The sequence below is a fragment of the Rhinoraja longicauda genome, chromosome 21 (genome assembly GCF_053455715.1).
Source record: "Rhinoraja longicauda isolate Sanriku21f chromosome 21, sRhiLon1.1, whole genome shotgun sequence".
In the NCBI taxonomy this organism is placed as follows: Eukaryota; Metazoa; Chordata; class Chondrichthyes; order Rajiformes; family Arhynchobatidae; genus Rhinoraja; species Rhinoraja longicauda.
This window is the reverse complement of record NC_135973.1, coordinates 15,549,549-15,571,551: the sequence shown is the minus strand read 5'-3', so window position 1 is coordinate 15,571,551 and position 22,003 is coordinate 15,549,549. Positions and strand designations below refer to the sequence as shown.

Here is a 22,003-nt window from a genome sequence, read left to right as displayed (position 1 = left end):
GGTATGTAGGCTTGGACCTGTGCCAAGATAATGATCTTGGGACTTGCCATGTCTTCCAAGGCAGGGTTTATGCAAGCAGGAGTTTCAGGCTGATCCTTCTGCAAAAGATAATGAGCCACTCGCAAGCTTCAAAATAAGTCAGGAGAAAAACTAAGCTACAAATTGTGATGATATCTGCTTGCGGGTAGTTCCCCTAACTTTCTCTGTGCAGATTGAGGGCTCTCACTGTACTTGTACTATGGTGTTGCTGTTGCACTGGTTATTTGTTTCTCGCCTGACAGCAGAGAGGATGGGGAGAACACTGTTCAGTTGCAAACTGGAAGTATGTGTCTTGCTTTTGTGGCTATTTTGGTTCCCGCAGAGCAATGGATGGCCAATACATTAGGGGCTTAAGTTACACTTTGGTTCTGACAGAAATTCTCAGATCTCATAATTAAATAACAGCAGATCCTGGAGGTTCATGGAGTGATCAAGCTCTAAGAACAAGTGGCAAGGAGTGTTTTTATGTAGCAAGCTACTGTGACCTGTGATAAATTATTTTCAAATGGGAATTGAATAAATATAATCAAAGAGTGAAGACTGAGGTTATTGGAAGAAGCAGGGAAGTGAGAGTAAATTTTGTTTCTTTTGAGAGCTAACACAAACGTGATGGGGCCAGATGGTCTCCACCTGTTTCTAGAGGAATGGATGATCAGCAACCGTTCTTTAATAAAATTTGCCAGGCTTGGTCCAGGGAAGGAGGTTAACTGCAAATTTGTGCATAGACATAGGGAAAGGTTGAGTTACAGCAAGAGGTTGGGACTTTTTTCCTTTACAGCATAAGAGGCTGAGGGGGTGACCTTATTGAGGTGTATGAGATCATGGATAAAATGAACGCTCAGTCTTTTTCCTAGGGTATAGGATTTTAAATCATTTGAAAATGTGTGTGGTTAATATTTTACATTGCAACATTTTTTTTTAATGACCTTTGGGTTTATTAAAGGAATTAGGATGAGAGGGGATATATTTTAGAGGGACCTCAAGAGCAACATTCTCACTGAGACGGTGGTCTATATCTGGAATGAGTTGCCAAAGCATGCTATAGAAGTGGATATTTATGACTTTCAAAAGGCATATAGATAGGAAGTGTTTAGAGGTATATGGGCCAAATGCAGGCAAATGGAACTAGTCTAGAATTCCTACTCGGTTGGCATGGACAAGATGGACTGAAGGGCCTGTTTCTGTGAAGTATAGCTCTATGACTGTCGGTTTTAGTAAAGCATTTCTTCAGAGCCTGGCTATGAATGAGATTTTTTGTTTGCTTTAAAAAATGCCAGAATCTTTTTTAAACAGCCAGAAACACCTACGTAAAGATAACAATCACTTTTTTTTAGACAAGGGTGTGTTTAAAACATACCTCTGTAGTCTGTTTCTGGCAGTTTTCCAACTTCCTGTGTGATGTCATGGTCAAGATTGGCTTATAGCTGCAGCTTTTACTCTGCGTATGGCAGCTAAGTTGAAAGGAAGAACTGAAGGCAGTACATTTGAGAAGCAGAAGGGTGGGGGACCGTGTGGTGTTTTAACATAAGCAAATTGCCATTAGCTGCTGCCAGGCAGCGGAAAGAAGAAAAGAGAAGGAACAAGCGTCCGAAGGGGAAGTCTGCAGCAGAGAATTGTGCAGCAGTGTGCATGCAGGTTTGCAGAGTGGGGCCCAGAGAGTGTATCACGGTCTTTGAGCTTTTTTTAATGAGACTCCCCCTAAAGGCACGTCACGCCTCAGGTGCAGTTCTGGGAACTCATGGACAAGAGACGAGGTAAGCTTTGCAGTTTGTTCGAGTCGTACTTGCAATGATTTTTTTTTTGGAAGAAAAGATTATGTTTAAAGTAGTGTGCTGCACAATGCATAGAGCTAGCTGAGTGCAGGGAGAATTCTGGAGCTAGCTTGTTTACTTCCATTTGTTGCACAATCTGGCTTCATTTACAGTAGCTTGTTTGCTGCAGAGACCTCGAGCAGGGAGTTACCGTAAGCTGCAGTGACAAATATCAAATGGGGAGTTTCTGGGAGCTTGATGTTGCTAACTCAGCATTCTTGCATACGGTTTGTCCTTTTAGGTGACCCTGAAGTATGATTGGCATTGCAATGTGGGGTGCACGGACTTTGATATTTTTGAATGGTTCAGCGTTGTACGGGCAGCATACAACTAGATGGTTTCATTTTAAAAAGGACTTTGGCTCAGCCACCAGTTTAGGCTGCTTGGTGTACACTGTTCTTTTTAATTGAAGTATTTGGGTAAAGGTAACTATTTGCTTACTTGGGGGCTTTCTGTGATGTGTGTTCTGCAATTGCATTGCCACAATGTGTTTAAAAGGGTACCTATGGAGGTGGCGAAATCCTCATCTAATTTTAATTTTAAAAAACCATTAACACATTTTTCTTTTGAATGAGAAATTGATAAGGATGCATAAATCATTTGAAAATGTGTGTGGTTAATATTTTACATTGCACCATTTTTTAATACTGACCTTTGGGTTTATTAAGGGGATTAATATGGGTTCTGGGACACCTTCTTTGCAATAAACATGTTTGGGTCAACTGTGACACAGACGCTGAATAGGTTTTAGTTTCGCTGCATTTCAGTTTAATTTTGATCAAAGTGTTCAAACATCAAATAACCTGTAAAGTAATGAGATTAGATAAATATTTCCAGCTAAACACTGAATATCTTGAGTAAATCATTGATATGATTGCTTTAATTTGGTTGCATTCCCATCTTGAAGTTGGGTTTAAAACTTTCTCTGAACAGTGCACAATACACATCTGGAGTGCTGTCTGTCTCTGACATACGTGATTGAAGGATGTTGGACATGACAGAAATAAGGTTACTTAAATCCTCTGAGTGCAGATGACCTCTGGTTTCATAAGGATGTAGGACATTTATTATGCACTACTACGGTTTCTCTACGTACTTTTATGTTTGAACTATTGTGGTTTAGTTAATTTATTGATTGAAAGGTACAGCATGGAAATGGACCCTTTGCCCACTGAGTCAACACTGACTATTGATCACCTGCTCACACTAGCCCTATGTCATCTCACTTTTGCACCCACTCTACATGCCAGGGGCAATTTACAGAGACCAATTAACCTACAAACCCACATGTTTTGGGGATGTCGGGGGAAAAAAACTCATGCTGTCATGGGTAGAATGTGCAAACTCCATGCAGACAGCATCTGAGGTCAGGATTGAACCTTCTCTGACAGCAGCTGTTCCATCATGAAGCCTCACTTTACTTAGTATTTACTTAGAATAACTGATAATTTGTTATATACTTATTGTTGTTGCAACTTGTGTGCCTGTAAAGCTGTAGCAAGAAAGAAGTTCATTGTTTCGGTTCGTATCCAATGGACATGACAAATAAAAACTCAATCTTGACATTTAGCCTTTGGCTCTTTCAAGGAAAAAGCACTCCAAAGATCAAGGGTTTGAAGAACTCCAGGGTGAAACAAGTGAGGATTGGCTGCGTGCAGAATGCAATAAAGAGACAGATGTGCATTATGTACTTGCCCAAACTTGTCTTTATAAAATGGTGATCAGATGTTTGGTATCATGCCATTCTGTATGCTGAAGTGATTTTGCTCTTTTAAAGTAAATGAAAACTATAATTTATAGTATATAGAGACAATTCCCCTGCAAGTTTAAAAAAAAAAGTGCAATATTTGTGGAAAGAGTAGTTGAGTTGGGACGTTAATTATTTTCTTTCTCCACAGATGTTGGTCAACCTTGCATTTCCAGCTCTTTCTGCTTTTATTTCAGTTTTCCAGCATCTGCAGCAGTTTAACTTTTAGACAGAGTTAGATTGTAAGTAGTTTCCATCTAGCTTTGCATTTTTGTTGAAGATAGGTAGAAAACCTAATGCCAAATAATATTTAACTATCAATTAATTTCAATAATGCTGAACGCTGAACAGTTCAAAGGTTATTTACAAGAGCAATACATTTTTACACTGTATCATGTGCAAATATCATTGTCTATCATTATATCTGAATCACTTCAAGTAACATCATAAAGATGAAATAATAAAGCTATATTTCATGACACGATCTAAAAATTGAAATGTATGCTCGATCATTAAGAATTGTTTAAGTCCAAAATTAGCTCCCAAGGACATTGGCTTTTTATTTGAGATTTGGTGCAGTGAATTTGTTCTTTAGCCAATCTTGCAGAACTGATTTTGGCAAGTTCCCAGAAGTTCAGTAGTTTGGTTTTGTATGGTAACTCTGCACGCACAATATTCAGAAGTTACTGTGTGATACTGATGAAGAGAGGAAATCCTTTCCTCAAAAGTCTGATTTCCAGCTACATTTGTAGCTTCCCAACTGAGGATGGCTAACTTGGTGTGGACCGAGATTGGAAACTAAAATTTTGGATCAGTTTGGCTTTACAACACACAAAACGCCGTCCTTATCGTTGAAAATGCATAGAACTTCAACAAATTTTTTGATGCATCAAATGTAACATGCAGCATGTGCATAATAATACTTACTTCAAATTCCAACAGCAAATCTGTTCTCTGGGATTATTATACCTATATGCTGAAGCTTGCATCTTTATTAAAGTTATGCACAAATATACAAACTTAAATGAGTTATCATGATTGATCGATTATACAGTGCATTCAGAAAGTATTCAGACCCCTTCACCTTTTCCACATTTTGTTACGTTACAGCCTTATTTTAAAATTGATTAAATTCATTTTTTTTATCATCAATCTACACACGATACCCCATAATAAAAAAAGCGAAAACAGGTGTTTAGAAATTTTTGCAAAGTAATTAAAAATAAATAACTGAAAAATCACATTTAAAGGGTATTCAGACCCTTTATTCAGCCCCTTTACTCAGTACTTTGTTGAAGCACCTTTGGCAGCGATTACAGTCTCAAGTCTTCTTGGGTATAACGCTACAAGCTTGGCACACCTGTGTTTGGGTAATTTCTCCCATTCTTCTCTGTAGATCCTCTCAAGCTCTTGTCAGGTTGGATGGGGAGAGTCGATGCACAGCTATTTTCAGGTCCCTCCAGAGATGTTCGATCGGGTTAAAGTCCGGGCTTTAGCTGGGCTACTGAAGGACATTCACAGACTTGTCACAAAGCCACAGCTACGTTGTCTTGGCTGTGTGCTTAGGATCGTTGTCCTGTTGGAAGGTGAACCTCCGCCCCAGTCCGAGGTCCAGGGACCGCCACAGTGGCGGTCCCTGGACCTTGGTGAGCCACACCATGCTTCACCGTAGATATGGTATTGGCTAGGTGATGAGCAGTGCTGCTTGGCATTCAGGCCAAAGAGTTCAATCTTGGTTTTATCGGACCAGAGAATCTTGTTTCTCATGGTCTGAGTCCTTTAGGTGCCTTTTGGCAAACTCCAAGTGGGCTGTCATGTGCCTTTTTACTGGGGAGTGGCTTCCGTCTAGCCTGATTGGTGGAGTGCTGCAGATATAGTTGTCCTTCTGGAAGGTTCTCCCATTTGCACAGAGGAACTCTGGAGCTCTGTCAGAGTGATCATTGGGTTCTTGGTCACCTCCCTGACCAAGGCCCTTCTCCCCCGATTGCTCAGTTTGGCCTGTGGACCAGCTCTATGAAGAGTCTTGGTTGTTCCAAAGTTCTTCCATTTAAGAATGACAGAGGCCACTGTGCTCTTTGGGACCTGCAATGCTGCAGAAATTGTTTTGTACCCTTCCCCAGATCTGTGTCTCAACACAATCCTGTCTCGGAGATCGACGGACAATTTCTTCGTCTTCATGGCTTGGTTTTTGTTCTGACATGCACTGTCAACTGTGGGACCTTATATAGACAGGTGTGTGCCTTTCCAAATCATGTCCAATCAATTTAATTTACCACTGGTGGACAATCAAGTTGTAGAAACATCTCAAGGATAATCAATGGAAATAGGATGAACATAAACTCAATTTTGAGTGTCATAGCAAAGGGTCTGAATACTTATGTAAATGTGATGTTTCAGTTATTTCTTTTTAATTACTTTGCAAAAAAATTCTAAATACCTGTTTTCACTTCTTCATTCTGGGGTATTGTTGTGTAGACTGATGATAAAAAACCCAATTTAATCCATTTAAAAATAAGGTTGTAATGTAACAAAATGTGGAAAAAGTGAAGGGGTCTGAATACTTTCTGAATACACTGAATACTTTCTAAATGGAAGGAACTGCAGATGCTAGTTTAACCTAAAGATAGACAAAAAAGGTGGATTAACTCAGCGGGTCAGACAGCATCTCTGGAGAAAAGGAATAGGTGACGTTTTGGGTCGAGACCATTCTCTTAGAAAGGCCTCTACACAAGTATTTTGAACTATGGAGGCCGCAACCTCATTGAGGAAAATTTAGCATCCCTGTTATGCACAGTGAAGGATCAATCACCAGCTAATATCCAACCAGTGATGAGAGTTGAGGGAGAAATGTTTGATAGTATGTCGGGACATCTCCAAACTTTGATTTTTCTTTTTCTGTTCACCTACACATCTTCTCTAATTAAGGGCTACACTTCTGATGATACAGCACTCCCACCCAAGGCTGGATTGTAGAATCAAACCCACAATTTTGCAGAAGTCTTTAATCTCGTATGTCATGTTCTTTCTTTGGCTTGTCTTTTCTAAATAAAATAATTTATCTATTTAAAAATCCACCTCTTGTTTATTGCCCACCCTCTATGCATTAAATTGTACTGTCACCAAATCTTACTTGTGAAATTGTATATTTTGTATTGTGAAAATTTACAATTTTACTATAGAAAATAGTAAGAACTGCAGGTGCTGGTTTATACCAAAGATAGACACAAAATGATGGAGTAACTTAGCGGGTCAGCATCTCTGGAGAAAAAAGATGGGTGACATAGAAACATCACCAACCCCTATTCTCCCAGACATGGCCTGATCTGCTGAGTTACTCCAGCATTTTGTGTCTATCTTTACAATTTTACTTCTTGTGGCTGTGTAGTGGTTTATTTGATGTTTTATGTGCACAAAATAATACCTATAGCACATCTCAACAGAACAGCTGATTAGAGTGTGAGCAGGTTCTTTGCTCTGTGATCTGCAAATGTTGCAGGGTTTCTATTCTTTACCCCTCTAACCAGTGCTTGCTTCTTCCATTTCTTTTTAATAGAATGTAGCGTATGAAAATATTAAAACCATGGCTCATGACTGGGGAACCTGCAATGCAATTGAAGACTTTCTTAGGGTCAGCTATTCTAAGTACTTTCAGCATCATTTGAGTGCAGGCAATTTAATTTTTTTTAAACCAATAATAACTTTTACGTTTTTGGTTGCCTGTCTGCATATCTCCTTAAGGATCAGTGAGCCATTTTGTCTATTAGTTATTTTTGTAAAGCATTGGGACAATTTATTATATTAAATTGCTATTGTACGTGCAGTTTGACTGATTATTTTCCTCTGGTGTTTTCCAGAGCCTGGGTACAATTGATTGAATGCTCTTTTTTGTGATTTAATTGTGGCAAAGAGTGTCAGATTAATGTCATCCTCCTTCTTTCAAAGGTTGGTGAGACAACAGTATCACTTCTTTTGTTGCTTCGGCATTTATATTGCAGTGACAAAGTTCGCTTCCCTTGATTTCAGGGAGTGAAATTCTCCATTAAGCGTGCTGAGAGCTGGGCAATGCCAGTTTTGGCAAAGTTTATTTGAAAGATTATAGGATTTTACATCACATCATTTTGAAGAGATTGTGTCTGCAATTGTATTTTTTACTGTTCTTTAACAACAATGGAATTGCCATTGATATATAAGGTTCTTTCACTTTTCCGATTCCCAGTTGATATTGGAAAGCTAGAGTAAGCTGGTACAATGAGTATTATTCAAAACAGAAAATGAGCAGCGGTAGAGTTTCTGCCTTGCAACGCTAGGGACCCGGGTTTGGTCTGTACGGAGTTTGGGACGTTCTCCCTGTGACCTGCGTGGATTTTCTCCGGGTGCTCCTGTTTCCTCCCACATTCCAAAAAGATACAGGTTCTTAGGTTAATTGGCTTGGTAAAATTGTCCCTAGTGTGTGCAGGTTCGAGTTAGTGTGCGGGGATTGCTGGTCGGCATGGACTTGGTGAGCCAAAAGACCTGTTTCCGCGCAGTATCTTTAAACTAACTAAAAAAAATTATATGTTCAGTTATTTCATCTTTATTTTCTAAAATCCATTTCCTAAAATTCTGGAGAGAATGTATTATAACGACTTTCCCTCTGAAACCTGTGAAAGTCTGTTTCTTCTTGGTAATACAACCAGAGCTAAGGAATACAGACAGGAAAAAGGGTGGTCATTTCTTAATGCAGGGAGTTTATTCAAGATTGTAACTTGTGTATTTAAAGACTAGGGAGAAAGTGGGTTTGATACACAGCTACTGCCATGATCGCATTCAATAATGAAGCAGGCTTTCCCCTCGTATCCCTTGATTCTGTTAGTCCTAAGAGCTAAATCTAACACTCTCTTGAAAACATCCAGTGAATTGGCCTCCACTTCCTTCCGTGGCAGAGAATTCCACAGATTCACAACTCTCTGGGTGAAAAGGTTTTTCCTCATCTCAGTCCTAAATGGCCTACCTCTTATTCTTAATGGTTGGAGCAAAGGCTGGAGATGAGACCAGTTAGTGTGAGACAGGTTTGAAGAGTTGCAGATTGTGAGGCCATGGGAGGAAAGTAGCAAGAGCTGTCCAAAAAATTCCCCTAGCCTGTGTCGTATTTATTATCTGTCATGCTTTGGCTTGCCTCTCTCTTTTTCCAGCTTTTCCCCCCTCCCCCTCCCCACCACCAATCTGAAGAAGGGTGTCACCAAGAAACATCACCTATCCATGTCCTCCAGAGATGCTGCCTGATCTGCTGAGTTACTGCAGCGCTTTGGCTTTGCATCCTTTTGTGTATTAACCAGCATCTGTAGTTCTTTGTTTATACATTTAAAAAAAATCCATGTGATTAACTGATTTAACATAGTACAGTTCAACACTGGAACAGATCCTTCAGCCCACCATTTATGTACTGAACATGATGCCTACTTAATATAATCCTACCTACTTGCATTTGCTCCAAACAGTTATCATATCATATACATACAGCCGGAAACAGGCCTTTTTTCGGCCCTCCAAGTCCGTGCCGCCCAGTGATCCCCGTACATTAACACTATCCTACACCCACTAGGGACAATTTTTACATTTACCCAGCCAATTAACCTACATATCTGTACGTCTTTGGAGTGTGGGAGGAAACCGAAGATCTCGGAGTAAACCCACGCAGGTCACGGGGAGAACGTACAAACTCCTTACAGTGCAGCACCCGTAGTCAGGATCGAACCTGAGTCTCCGGCGCTGCATTCGCTGTAAAGCAGCAACTCTACCGCTGCGCTACCGTGCTATCTTTGGTTTCATGGAATTGTAGAGTGGTTACAGTGGAGGAAGCTATTTGGCCCATCATGTCTGCCTTGGCTGTGTACCAAATGACGGTCCCTTCCCTGCATTTTATTTTCTTGCTGTATATCTATTCTATTCCCTCTTGTGCGTTGTGGAATCGACTACTACCCAGTAGATTAGACAGGCTTCTGATGTTAAGCAATTGTGTGGTTACTAATGCATTTTAATTTAAAAAAAAATCAGATCTTGTTTTAGTATGGTAGGAACCATGAGATTAAAACTAGTCAACTACTGAGCAGTTTCTCCAGTCTGTGTGGCTGCTTTGAAGTCAAACACATTCTGATGTTCAAAGTAGAAATGAAGCCTATTGAACATTGCTGTTTGGCGGGCAATCTGGCGAATGATCTGCTCGATAAAAACTTTGTTACTAAATCAATTCTGAATACAACAATAAGCTGTTCCCAATATAAATGTTTCCTTATCTCATTTTGACTTGGAGCCTGTTTCAGATGATTAGGTATGTATAGCCTGATTTTAAAATTACCGAACATTCTATTCATGAGCAGTTGACGATGACCGACAAAGTAAATTTCCAATGATGAATGAGTGACAATGTGTAATATTGGGTTCACTTAATTACCAAAATTAACCAACAATGAAATTGATGATATTGCTGTTCCAATTGAAGTCTGGCTGGATTAGTAGGTATCACTGATGAAGCCACCTGCTGGTGGAAGCAGTTATTGGGCACTGAGTTAAGAATATCTTCTTACTAAGAACATTGCAATATACCAAGAACATTGCAATATGACTGAGTGATCTGCAGTACAATCCTCAGTGCAATATATTGGAGAGAGACATCTGTAATTATAAGGATACATTACTGAATATAAGTTGAAGGGTGCGGACCCAATACATCACCTATCCATTTTCTCCAGGGATGCTGCCTAGCCTGCTGTTGCTCCAGCTTTATGTGCCTATCTTTGGTATATCCTAGCATCTGTGCTTCCTTGTTAGTACGGGATAAATTACTGTTGTGTTTAAATCAGGTAAGCAAAAGTGACATTATTTCCAATTGTCTTTTCCGACACAGTTGATTAAATTGGTTCACTTTGATTAGGTGTTCAGTTTTGCTTTTAATAATCTTACTAAAGCAACTATGCTTCAAAAGGCAAATCTTAATTGAAGAGTTTACTTAACTTTAGAGGAATTAAATAGAGGAATTAACTTTAGAGGAATCCTATGTAACGACAGGATTTGTAAAAAATTGCTTTGGGTAAAAGTTAGATGGTAGCAACTCTGGTTACAGAGTATATGAAAATAAATATCTGAATCTGCTGGGTTGGGTTATGTCGCAATCTCAAAAATTGCCTTTAGAAAAAAAAAAGTAACAATATGCTTGACCTAGCTTTAATACTATGGATTTTGATTTGCTCTTAATCAGTTGGAGCGAAGGGAAGTTCAACAACTTTAAAAGTTATATATGGTAGGGTGTTACAAAATAGATGACTTTGTAGTTTTTGTTTGAGCATCTGAAAGATTTGGGATGGAATCCGTCACAGTTCTTTGAATGCATTGTGCACCCTCCCCACCCCCCATTGCCATTGTGCAGAATAATGAGGGCTTGGCTGGTGATGGGCATAAATCAAAGTGGTAAATGACATTTGCTGCATCTTTGTATGAGGGGAATTTAAAACGGCATAGGCTACTTGTTTTAAAATTGTGGTATACTCCATGAAGCTGAGAAGGAATCTTAATAGACTTTGATTTAAAGTTTTTGCAGGCACTGGAATTGCAACAAACAGCAGGATGACTGCAGTAAATCCATCCTGTCTTCAGGCCATTGTTTCTCAGCCATTCATCTTTTTGAACATCTGTGTTGTCTATTTCATTTTGTGGTGAGAATGTGGAAGAAAATGTCTCCTTGCATGACATTTGCAAGACCTTAGGTGGTTACATGTCTGAAGGAAAGATAGAAGAAAGACGGACCGACAGAAAAAAGAATGTTTAGAAAAGTCTTAAGTAATTTAATTTAACTGCCATTTTCGGTGTTCTTGGCTTGGTTTAGAGTACTGAGTGCAGCACCTACATCCATTTTAAGATAAATTGTTGGAAAGAAAGTCTGTCAAATTGTGTGCATTTGTATGAGTGAACAATGGAGTTTGTCAAAGGATATGTTCAACGACAAGGACTAAAGCAATTAATGTTGCCTTGAGACTGAATAATATTCCTTAAACTACCTACTGTACTTCTCTCTTTTACCATGGGATTTGTATCATATTACTCGAGTCATTAATCTGGTGATGAGGAAGGTTTGTGACAAAAGGTTGGCCAACTTAACATCCATCCGTGATCGTGCTCATCCCTATGCTCATAATTTCCTTGTGCCGTGGAAACCTTCAAGATATCTAATCTGGTCTATTGCTCATCTGGATTTTATTTTTTCATTGTCACTGCATCCAAACATGCATCTTGATAGGGCTTAGGCTTCTTCCCGAAACCCATCCAGCCACACATAGTGCCTTCCTTTTCTTCATGGAAAAAACTATTCCTTTTGTCCAGAGATGCTGCCTGACCCGCTGAGTTACTCCAGCATTTTGTGTCTTCGGAATAAACAAGCATCTGCAGTTCATTCCTACACATGTTGTGCTTTGATGACCACTGCATGTTTACAAACCAAACCCATGCAGTGCTGCAATGGTGTCAGTGCTCCAGTTCTTGAAGGGTATCCCACCACTAAAGTACCTTTTAAAGCCTTGAGTGGCACTGCAAATGTGGATTCTCAGCAGACAAGGACGACCTCAAAGTCCAATAACCTCATCATTCATATAGTAAGCTGCAGGGATATTCCTTGCACCAGGATCCCACACACTTACAATGAGATATCTGTGGGAGGTGGCCACCAGATACTGTTGTGCCAGGAGAGAATTTCCATTGACTTGGAAATAATTTTGGAAAAAAATATAAGCTCCTTTTCTCATGAAGCTTCTTATTGTGACCCTTGAATCTCAATCTGACAAATTTTGGAACGGAAAGGATCACTCCATTTTCAAGGGGGAGTATGTTCCTTCTGAACAGAGGATTGCCACCATGCACCAGTACACATGTATGGGTGGACACATGGGCAAGTACACGTATTAGCAGTCTCCATTGCTGACATGCCGAAATGCATAGAGGTACAGAGTACATAAATGGAGTCCTTTGGCCCACTGTGTCCATGCTGACCATCAAAAGCCCATTATGCTAATCCAAACTCTTTATGCTTGACACATTCCCATGAATTCCCTCAGACTTTACATGTTCAGCCGATCTGAGTTGGCACACTGCGTGTGTCCACACACCTCAGTCCCTTGGGCACATATATTCATTTGCACTTAAATGGTACAGCGTGTGTATACACCCTCTGGTGAATTTACATGTGTTCACACCCATGGGTATGCATACTTGCATGCAACACTGTCACCAGTGTGTGGCCTGCCTAATGGTAGACTGCATGTCTACTCAAGCCTGCATCCCCCCCCCCACCTTGTAATAGCCAGGCAAAAGTCACAGAAAAACCTCTGGAAATATTTGTCCAGCAAATCAACTTTTAAAAGCTACCATCAGAAAAATGCAGGGAATGTCCTTATTCCCATTGCATTCTGTAAATTTTTGCTCTTGAATTATCGTAGCTTATAGAGCCACTGCTTGCTGATCCTGAACAATCCTGACCCCTGCTGTTATCAACGAGGAGTTAGTACATTCTTTCAGTGACTGCATAGGTTTTCTCCCACATCACAAAGCCTTGTGCTTTAGTAGATTAATTGGTTATTGTAAATTGCCCTCCAAGTGTGCAGACGAGTAGCAGAATCTGGGACGTGATGATGGGAATGTGAGAATAATATATGAAATAATGTAAATGGATGGTTGATGATCCACACAGACTCAGTGGGCCAATGTGCCTGTTTCTGCGCTGTATTTCTATATGTTTCTGTGTCTTTCTTTTCATTAATCCTCTCAACGTCATCAATGTCAATATTTTGCTGCAAAGCTAAAAAGAGTTGCCTCTTAAAGGTTAGAATGCTATTTCAGTAGACAGTCATTCTGTGTGCGTTGCCTTTTAACTTCAATGTTCATTTCAATCTTGGCCAAATCTGAAAGATGAGCTTTTGTTTAAATAATTGACTGCTTTGGTCAGTGTCTTTGCCCAGCTACTAGGTACTCGTGCAGAACAAGATGATACATCACCGCACAAGTGTTTTTGTCAGCATGGGAATGCGTGTCAGTGTGCACATAAATACTTTGTCCTGACAGCTGCAATTTGTAGTGTGTCTTGTATGGGCAGATTTTGACATTTAGTCTTGCAACTTTTTCTAGAATAGAGGCACCAAGTGCAATGACAGAGAAATTGTTATTGTGTAGGAAGGAACTGCAGATGCTGGTTTGAACCAAAGAAAGAGTAACAGTGGGTCAGACAGCATCTCTGGAGAAAAGGAATAGGTAACGTTTCGGGTCAAGACCCTTCTTCAGACTGAGAGTCGGGGATCCCCTGAAGAAGTGTCTCAACCTGAAACATTACCTGTTTGTTTTCTCCACAGATGATGCTGCCGAGTTACTCCAGCTGGGATGGCAGGACTTTCATATGAAGAAAGACTGGATAGACTCGGCTTGTATTCGCTGGAATTTAGAAGATTAAGGGGGGATCTTATAGAAACGTACAAAATTCTTAAGGGGTTGGACAGGCTAGATGCAGGAAGATTGTTCCCGATGTTGGGGAAGTCCAGAACAAGGGGTCACAGTTTAAGGATAAGGGGGGAAGTCTTTTAGGACCGAGATGAGAAAGTTTTTTTTCACACAGAGTGGTGAATCTGTGGAATTCTCTGCCACAGAACGTAGTTGAGGCCAGTTCATTGGCTATATTTATAAGGGAGTTAGATGTGGCCCTTGTGGCTAAAGGGATCAGGGGGTATGGAGAGAAGGCAGGTACGGGATACTGAGTTGGATGATCAGCCATGATCATATTGAATGGCGGTGCAGGCTCGAAGGGCCGAATGTCCTACTCCTGCACATATTTTCTATGTTTCTATGTTTTTGAGAAATTGTTACTGTTGTGTTGGCTGTTTGCCATGTTAAAGCAGCTTTAAAGATGTTCTAGTGATACTTTTGCTTCTGTGTTGATTTTGAAGGGTATGCCAAAAGCATACTTAATGTCAATTATGGACAATGCTATGCTGTGACTTTCTTGCCTGAGGCCACCCCCTCCCACCACCTCCTCAGTAGATAGCATTATTGATGTCCATATGTGATAAAGCATTGGTAGTGATTTGCAATGGAACAGTGATTCATAAATAGTGATAAGGCACAGATTAGCCACCCACCTGGAGTGATTCAGCTGCTGAATTTCTAATTACCTGCAATGTTCTTGCAAGTAGGGAAAAGGGGTGATTGTACAGAGGTGTATAAGATCATGAGAGGAATAGATAGGGGAAATGCAGTCTTTTACCTTGAGTAGGGAAATCAAGAATCAGAGGATATAGGTTTAAAGTGAAGGGGGAAAGATTTATTAAGAACCCAAAGGCAACTTTTTTTTAAACAAAAAGGATGGTAAGTGTATGGAACAAACTGCCAGAGGAGGTAGGTAAGGCAGGTATAATTGCAACGTTAAAAAAACATTTGGACAAGTACATGGATAGGATAGATTTGGAGGGATATGGACTAAAAATCAGGCACGTGTGACTAGTGTAGAGTGTTGATGGGACATGTTGGTTAGTGTGGGCAAGTTGAGACGAAGGGCCTGTTTCCAGGCTGTATGACTATGACTTTTGGCAAGAGAGGTTAAAAAAGACCATTGCATGAGGATTGATATATCTATGCAAGCTTTAAGCACTCTGTGTAGAGTTCTGCACAGAAATGCAAATTCAGTTGAGCAGTGCTGAAAATATGCTCCTTTCCAGATAATTTATTGTATATTTATTTATAGTGTGTTAATGTATCTGTAAAGTTGCTGCAAGTAAGAATTTCTTTGTTCTGGTGCACATAATTAAACACATACTTTATCAACATCCCCAGCACCCTTGTTACACTTGGCACCTTTGCTGGGTATGCCATGTGGTTCGCATGCCCAATATAGCTCCTGAAACAGAAGCCCTATTCAGAGCTTCGTTAGGGAAGAGATTACCAGGTGGACAGTGGAGATGATTCAATGATGTGGTCTGTTGCTAAGGGGGAGTAAATCCAGAGCGGTGAGAGTGCATTTGGGATGGTGTTAACTTCGCACAATAAGGATACAGTGTAGGGACGACTCCACTTCAACTGGTGTTTGGCTTTTACGGGCACAGCCTGCCACATCTACGGAACAGGCTTCGGGTTCTGCATTCCGTCAGAACCAACGGAACTGGAGCAGAAATGAGTTGACCTTAATTTGGAGGACTGCGTAAGAGAAACCTGTTGCAGCTGCATGATAAAATATCTAACCCACATTAACATGTTTCCAATAAGCCGATCTTGTTTTGTGAAGTAAGTTCTCTCTGGCTTGATTGTTGTTGGAAGCACACTTCAAGTTACACTTCAAATGGAATACAACTGAGTAAAGTAGAGACTGGAACCAGATAGCAAATTGCCTTGGGGCTGGATCTTACCTCACTTTGCCATGTAAAGGAATGGCACAATTGTGTCAGGAGAAGATGGAATCAATTGTGTAAGCCTTAAGTAACCCAAAAATGTGAGGCGATAAGAAAAAAGTTGCCAGCTATACCTGAATTGATCAGTTATCATTTCCTTTCAGTTACCACAGAAACTATTGTTTTATTTTTTAATCTAAATGAATCTAGGCAATACATACTGAACAATGTGTAGGAAGGAACTGCGGATGCTGGTTTAAACCGAAGATTGGCACAAAAAGCTGGAGTAACAGCGGGTCAGACAGCATCTCATGAGAAAAGGAATAGGTGACGTTTCAGGTCGAGACCCTTCAGACAGAGTCAAGAGAAAGGGAAACAGATCTCTCTATATCACCGTCTATATCTCTCATTTCCTTTTCCCCTGACTCTCATTCTGAAGAAGGGTCTTGAGTCGAAACGTCACCTATTCCTTTTCTCCAGAGATGTTATCTGACCCGCTGAGTCACTTCAGCTTTTTGTCTAAATACTGAACAATAGTCATCTGGCACTGACTCACTCAAGAGGTTCTGATGTAGTAAACTGTAAGTGGTTAATGGACATTGGAATTTAAATTTAAGTGCGGCCTCGGATTTCCCTATCTATGATTTGCTCTTTATACTGGCATAGCAGTCAGTTTTCTTTACAAACAATTGTTTGGCAGGAAAAATTTCTGGATCTGCTTACATGTTTGCTGAAACATTCACACATAACATTTGTATAGCTGCTAGTGTACATACTTTGATTTTACCAAGGTGTTTAATTTGATGCAGAAAGCAAATTTAAAAACTTCAAATTCTAGATATATGGAATGAAAACCAAAGAAGCTGGATATATTCAGCAGATGAGATGACAACTGTGGAACGAGGTAGTTGGCATTTCAGGTCGATCCTTAAATAGAACTGGACCTGAAACCTGTCTTCAACAGAGGCCTCACCTTTGCACTCCTTCGCCTCCACCTCAACGGGTTCCAGGTCCGCTATGACCTAGAGCTTTTCATCCGTCATCTCTGCTTCCATGCCTTTTTCTAGTCCTCACCACCCAGTGATGACCCCCTTCTCCCATCTCCAACTGTCTTCCTCCTCTTGGACTCTCCCAGGTGGCCTTCTACCCTTTTTTAACTCTGAGTCTGAAAAGGGTCCCGACGCAAACTGTGTCGGGACCCTTCCTTTTTCTCCAGAGATGCTGCCTGACCCGCTGAGTTATTCCAGAACTTTGTGTCTATCTTCTGCAGACCAGAAATTATATGGTTTCTCTCTCTCAGTAGCTGCTTCCTGACCTGCTGAGAATCCCACTGTTTGTTTCTGGTGATGCTGATGTTGATGAATCCCACAGTTTAAAAAAAATATATCGTGGAGGTGTATGGGTCCTCTTCTGAAAATAGACAAAGCTCATTCATTTAATCTTCAATATCACAGTGTCAATTTTTTGAACTCCAATGTCTGGAGTGAAACTTTAAACATCAAATCCATTGGTGGTGGGAGTGCTACACTTGTTAGGAAAATTCTGTTCCTCATCTGTGCTTTGTTTTCCTTTTAATTTTTTACTTGTAATATATTATCTCCACACTCCCATAAATTCTCCCAAGATTCCACTGTTTACCTGTGTACTAGGGGCAATTTACAGGAGCAATAGTCAAGTCAAGTCAAGTCAAATTTATTTGTCACATACACATACTCGATGTGCAGTGAAATGAAAGTGGCAATGCCTGCGGGTTGTGCACAAAAATAATTACAGTTACAGCATATAAATAAAGTTAATAAGTTACTAAACATAGCACAAAAAGTGTCGACAAAAATTTAGTCTCTGGGGTTATCAAAGTTGACAGTATTCCACCAACACCCCATTTCTTTGGGCAGTGAAAGGAAACTGGAGCACCCAGAGGAAACCCACATGGTCACAGGGAGAACATGTAAACCCCAATGCTGAGTCCGGGATTGATCTTGGATAGCTGGCACTGTGAGGCAGCGGCTCTACCTGCTGCGTCACCGTGCTGCCTTTTGGTCAGCCCCAGAGATGCAAGGTTGACTTGTGTTTGCTCTGGTTCTGACTGTTCTGAGATGGCTGAAGTGGGGCCATAGACTCTCTCACAGATGGTGCAGGTGGATAGTGTGCAAAGGAGTACATGCCTTCCATAGCTTCCAGTGTACACCCAAACCATCGACTCAAAGTTCTCCAAATTCCCCTGAATGCTGTTGCAAATTTTTGCAAAACACAACTGCAGGCATACTATACAGTAATAGTAGCATGTGATAGAGAACATTAAGAAATCTCTCAACCACCAGATCAGCTCTGCTGCATCCGATTATAAATGTTTGGATAACCTGCAATCTCCAAGTAAACTTGGTCTTGAGGCATGAAAGTTGTTTCTAAGTGAGTGGCCTGTTGCACGTACATCTGAGGTTTGAGCAAGTGGCCTTGTATACAACGGATCCAAAGGCAATTTGATAACGATCAAACATCAAACGCGATTATTTCCTTTGAAGCATGTACAAATTTGCGCTGGGTTAAAGAGTTTCTCTGTGTTATTTACTGGAATACAGATATTGGGATAGACGAAGAATGTGAAGCTTGGAAAGGTCTGACATGATATTACCAACTGGATTGGCAGATCAATTTCCTTACACTAGTCCTATTTATTTTTTCATTCATTTAAGGCATCCGGGCTTTGCGGGCAAAGTTAGCATTTAATTGCCCATCTCTAATTGCCATTTGAGAAGCTGGCAGTGAGCTGCTTTCTTGAACTGCTGCAGCCTATGAGATGTGAGAGGGAGTTTACTCTTCTGAAATGAACAGCTTTTCAACCAACAAATAAAATCCAATACCTCACTTTTTTCAGATGCTGATCAACTTGCTGCACATTTGCACCACATTCAATTTTGCCACTAGAATTTAAATGCTCTTACTCGAATCTAGATCACCAAATTAAAAAAAATAATTAACATTTTTTCTCATGGGATATGGGTATTTCTGGCATTAATAAAGTAACTACTGTAGACATTAATAAAATAACTGGAATATACACCTTCAAAATGAATGATGTAGATGCTGAGAGAGAAACTTTAATGTGGGCATTCCGTGGCCCCTATTTCCCCTGCCTTTCAGGTAGAGAAGTTTGAGGTGCCAAAAAACTCTAGCTACATTTTTTTATTGTTCACTTTGTGGTTGCAGTGAAGACACTGGTGCGAACAATGAAGGATGAGCAGGCGAGTTTGTTTTTGTGGTCGTTGGTGCAGAAGGAGGTGCAGTTGCAATAGAGGAAGAAGTGAAGCAATGAATGCTCAAAGAAACAAGATGGGATCATTCTACCCTTCGCATCCTCTAAAGAACTTGGGTGCAGTTGGGATTGAGGATAGAAAGCTGGGCAATTGGCAGATAAATAAAGTTATATGGTTTTTCTTTCCTGCAATATTGCCTAGGACACCAGTTAGGAATATCTCATCATGTACACTTTTTCTAAAGAAGTGCAACAGAAAACTGTTTGTGAATAAATAGCAAAAGATAGACACGAAAAGCTGGAGTAACTCAGCTGGCCAGGCAGCATCACTGGAGAGAAGGAATGGATGACGTTTCAGGTTAAGACCCTTCTTCAGACTGGTTAGGGATATGGGAAACGAGAGATATAGCAGGCATGTGTATTTTTCCGCTGATTTCAGCATTTTTAAAATCCATTTTCCGTGCTTTTTTCAAGATTTGCGCATTTTTCACTTTGCCAAATAAACGGAGATATCGGATTGAAAAAAAAAAACGTACAGACTTGTAATGAACACTAGGGTTCCGCTAGAGGTCGCTAGGGGTTATACGAGAAATCCCCCGCGCCTTGGAAGTCTCCCCGCAAATGTGGCACCTAGGCTGGGCAAGGCAGCCAATCTCGACCTCATCGGGACTTCCACGGCCGATTGGTGGGTTGAATTTGCAACCTGTGGCTGGGGCTCTGGAACTCCAGCCCAGCTGGAGCCAGTAAATCTATCCCCATAGTCGACTTCGTTGGCCTGCTGGATAAATTAGCAAAGCTCTGGAACCAAAGAGTGCCAGAAAATCAGTGGTGGAACTGTAATGAGTAAATATTAAATTTAAGTGCAAGATTATATAACTAAATTAATTAAGACAGGGTTAAAACATAAAACCCAGCAGAAAAGCCAATTACCACCTTTTTGGGCTGATTATCAATTAATGTGCGAATTTACTTAAATGTTATTAGTGTACAGTGACATATTCACATTATTTTGTAATGTCTGTTTTTACTTTGAAATGCACTAAAAGAGGCTTGAAATTGGTAATTTTGTGTGTAAATTTTTGAAAATTTTCCAATTTTTTGACCCCATGGCACTTGGCTCTTTTCCTTTTTTTTTTTTTACCTCACATGCCTGATATAGACAATGATGTAGAGAGATAAAGAACAATGAATGAAAGTTATGCAAAAAAAGTAACGATGATAAAGGAAACAGGCATTTGTTACCTGTTTGTTGGGTGAAAACAAGAAGCTTGTGGGGGGGGGGGGGGGCAATAGAGGGAGAGGGAATGCTGGGGCTACCTTAAGTTAGAGAAATCAATATTCATACCACTGGGCTGTAAGCTGCCCAAGTGAAATATGAGATGCTGTTCCTCCAATTTGCGTTTAGCCACACTCTGACAATTGAGGAGACAGAAAGGTCTGTGTGGGAAGGAGAATTATAGATAGCAACCGGGAGATCAGGTAGGTTCAGGCACACTGAGTGAAGGTGAATAAATAGTGCCGTGAGGCACTAGAAGGCTCCTGTGATGTGCCCCGGAGTTGAACGACTGGCAGGCTGAGAGCGATCCGGTGGGCTGGCTGCTGAGAACGACGGGGGACCTGGTGGGCCACCTGCGTCCACATATGGCGGCAGGCCTGATACGCTGCTGCGAGAAGATACGACTGGACCAAGAACTTTTGAAACTTTTGTCAGCCTCAGGAATGTGTACTGCCTCGGTGAACTCTGTTTTTGCATACAATTCAGTAAAATCATACAACAAAGTTTCACTACAATAAAGTATCATTGAATTGTTGAACTTGTTTTGGATGAGAAAAAAAAATACTGGAAATAGATATCATGCACATCATTATTTTCAAAACCTAGTTATCATTAGCCAACCTCTTTTATAGATGTCAGAATAATACCTGATGACAGTTTAAATTGCTTGCTTGCACTAATTAGGTATGCACTCTGGTGTAAAGAAGATTACAGGATTTTTATTTGATGTGTTTAAGATGATCAAAGGATTGATGTAGCAGATATTCTTTCAGTTGGAAAATCCATAAACCAGGAGGCATAATCTAAAAGTTGGAGGTAGACTGAAGTGATGTTTGAAAAGTATTTTCTCCCCCCACAGGGGAAATCTGAAACTTCCTTCAAAAATAAAGGGTTAGTCTGGAGGACAACTGCAAAAGTCTAAGCTGATATTGATAGTTGAATAATGGTATTAAGTATTATGAAATTAAGGTGGGCGGATGGAATTAAAATGCAGATCTTTTATGATCTAACTAAATGGTTGAACAAACTATAGGGGTGGAATATCCTGTCTGGTGACTACAGCTGTGAATTACCAAATGAGAAACTAGGCATTTGCAGTTCACTTTATTTCAGTTTTTTTCCATCTCCGCCTCCTTTTTATCCTGTACTGCATTTTGTGATGCAATTGCAATTACACAAAAGAGAAAAGCACTCTGGCCCCACAATCTTTCCTCAGTACTGTATTACTCAATATTCACTGACTTTTATATCATTACTATTGTTCTTCAACCTTTAACCCAAATGATTCATCAGCACCTGACAGGAAACAAGATTTTTGTCCAAATAATGTGATACAACATAGAAACGCTGGCACCTGCACAAGTACAATTTTTATAATGGCTCCTGGTTTTACTTGGCTAAAGTCAGCACTTCTGGGGAGGTTATCATGTTAGGAACAGGATTTGGGCACAGATAACAAAAAAGGTCTGTCTCTTCAAGGAATCAATT

General features: G+C 40.3%; 1 protein-coding gene across 3 annotated transcripts in view; it reads left to right on the top strand.

The window, feature by feature from the left end:
* The window catches only part of LOC144603953 (dual specificity mitogen-activated protein kinase kinase 6-like), an 85,318-nt gene that overhangs the window by 17,503 nt on the left and 45,812 nt on the right, over positions 1 to 22,003 (top strand). For 2 of the 3 annotated variants that reach the window (XM_078417807.1, XM_078417808.1), the window contains exon 1: positions 1,483 to 1,793. The exons of the other annotated variant lie outside the window; for it this stretch is intronic. In XM_078417807.1, the coding sequence (XP_078273933.1) occupies positions 1,669 to 1,793 (125 nt within the window). In that variant the 5' untranslated portion in view covers positions 1,483 to 1,668. Of the gene's footprint in view, positions 1 to 1,482; positions 1,794 to 22,003 lie in introns of those variants that run through there. 3 annotated transcript variants of the gene reach the window in all.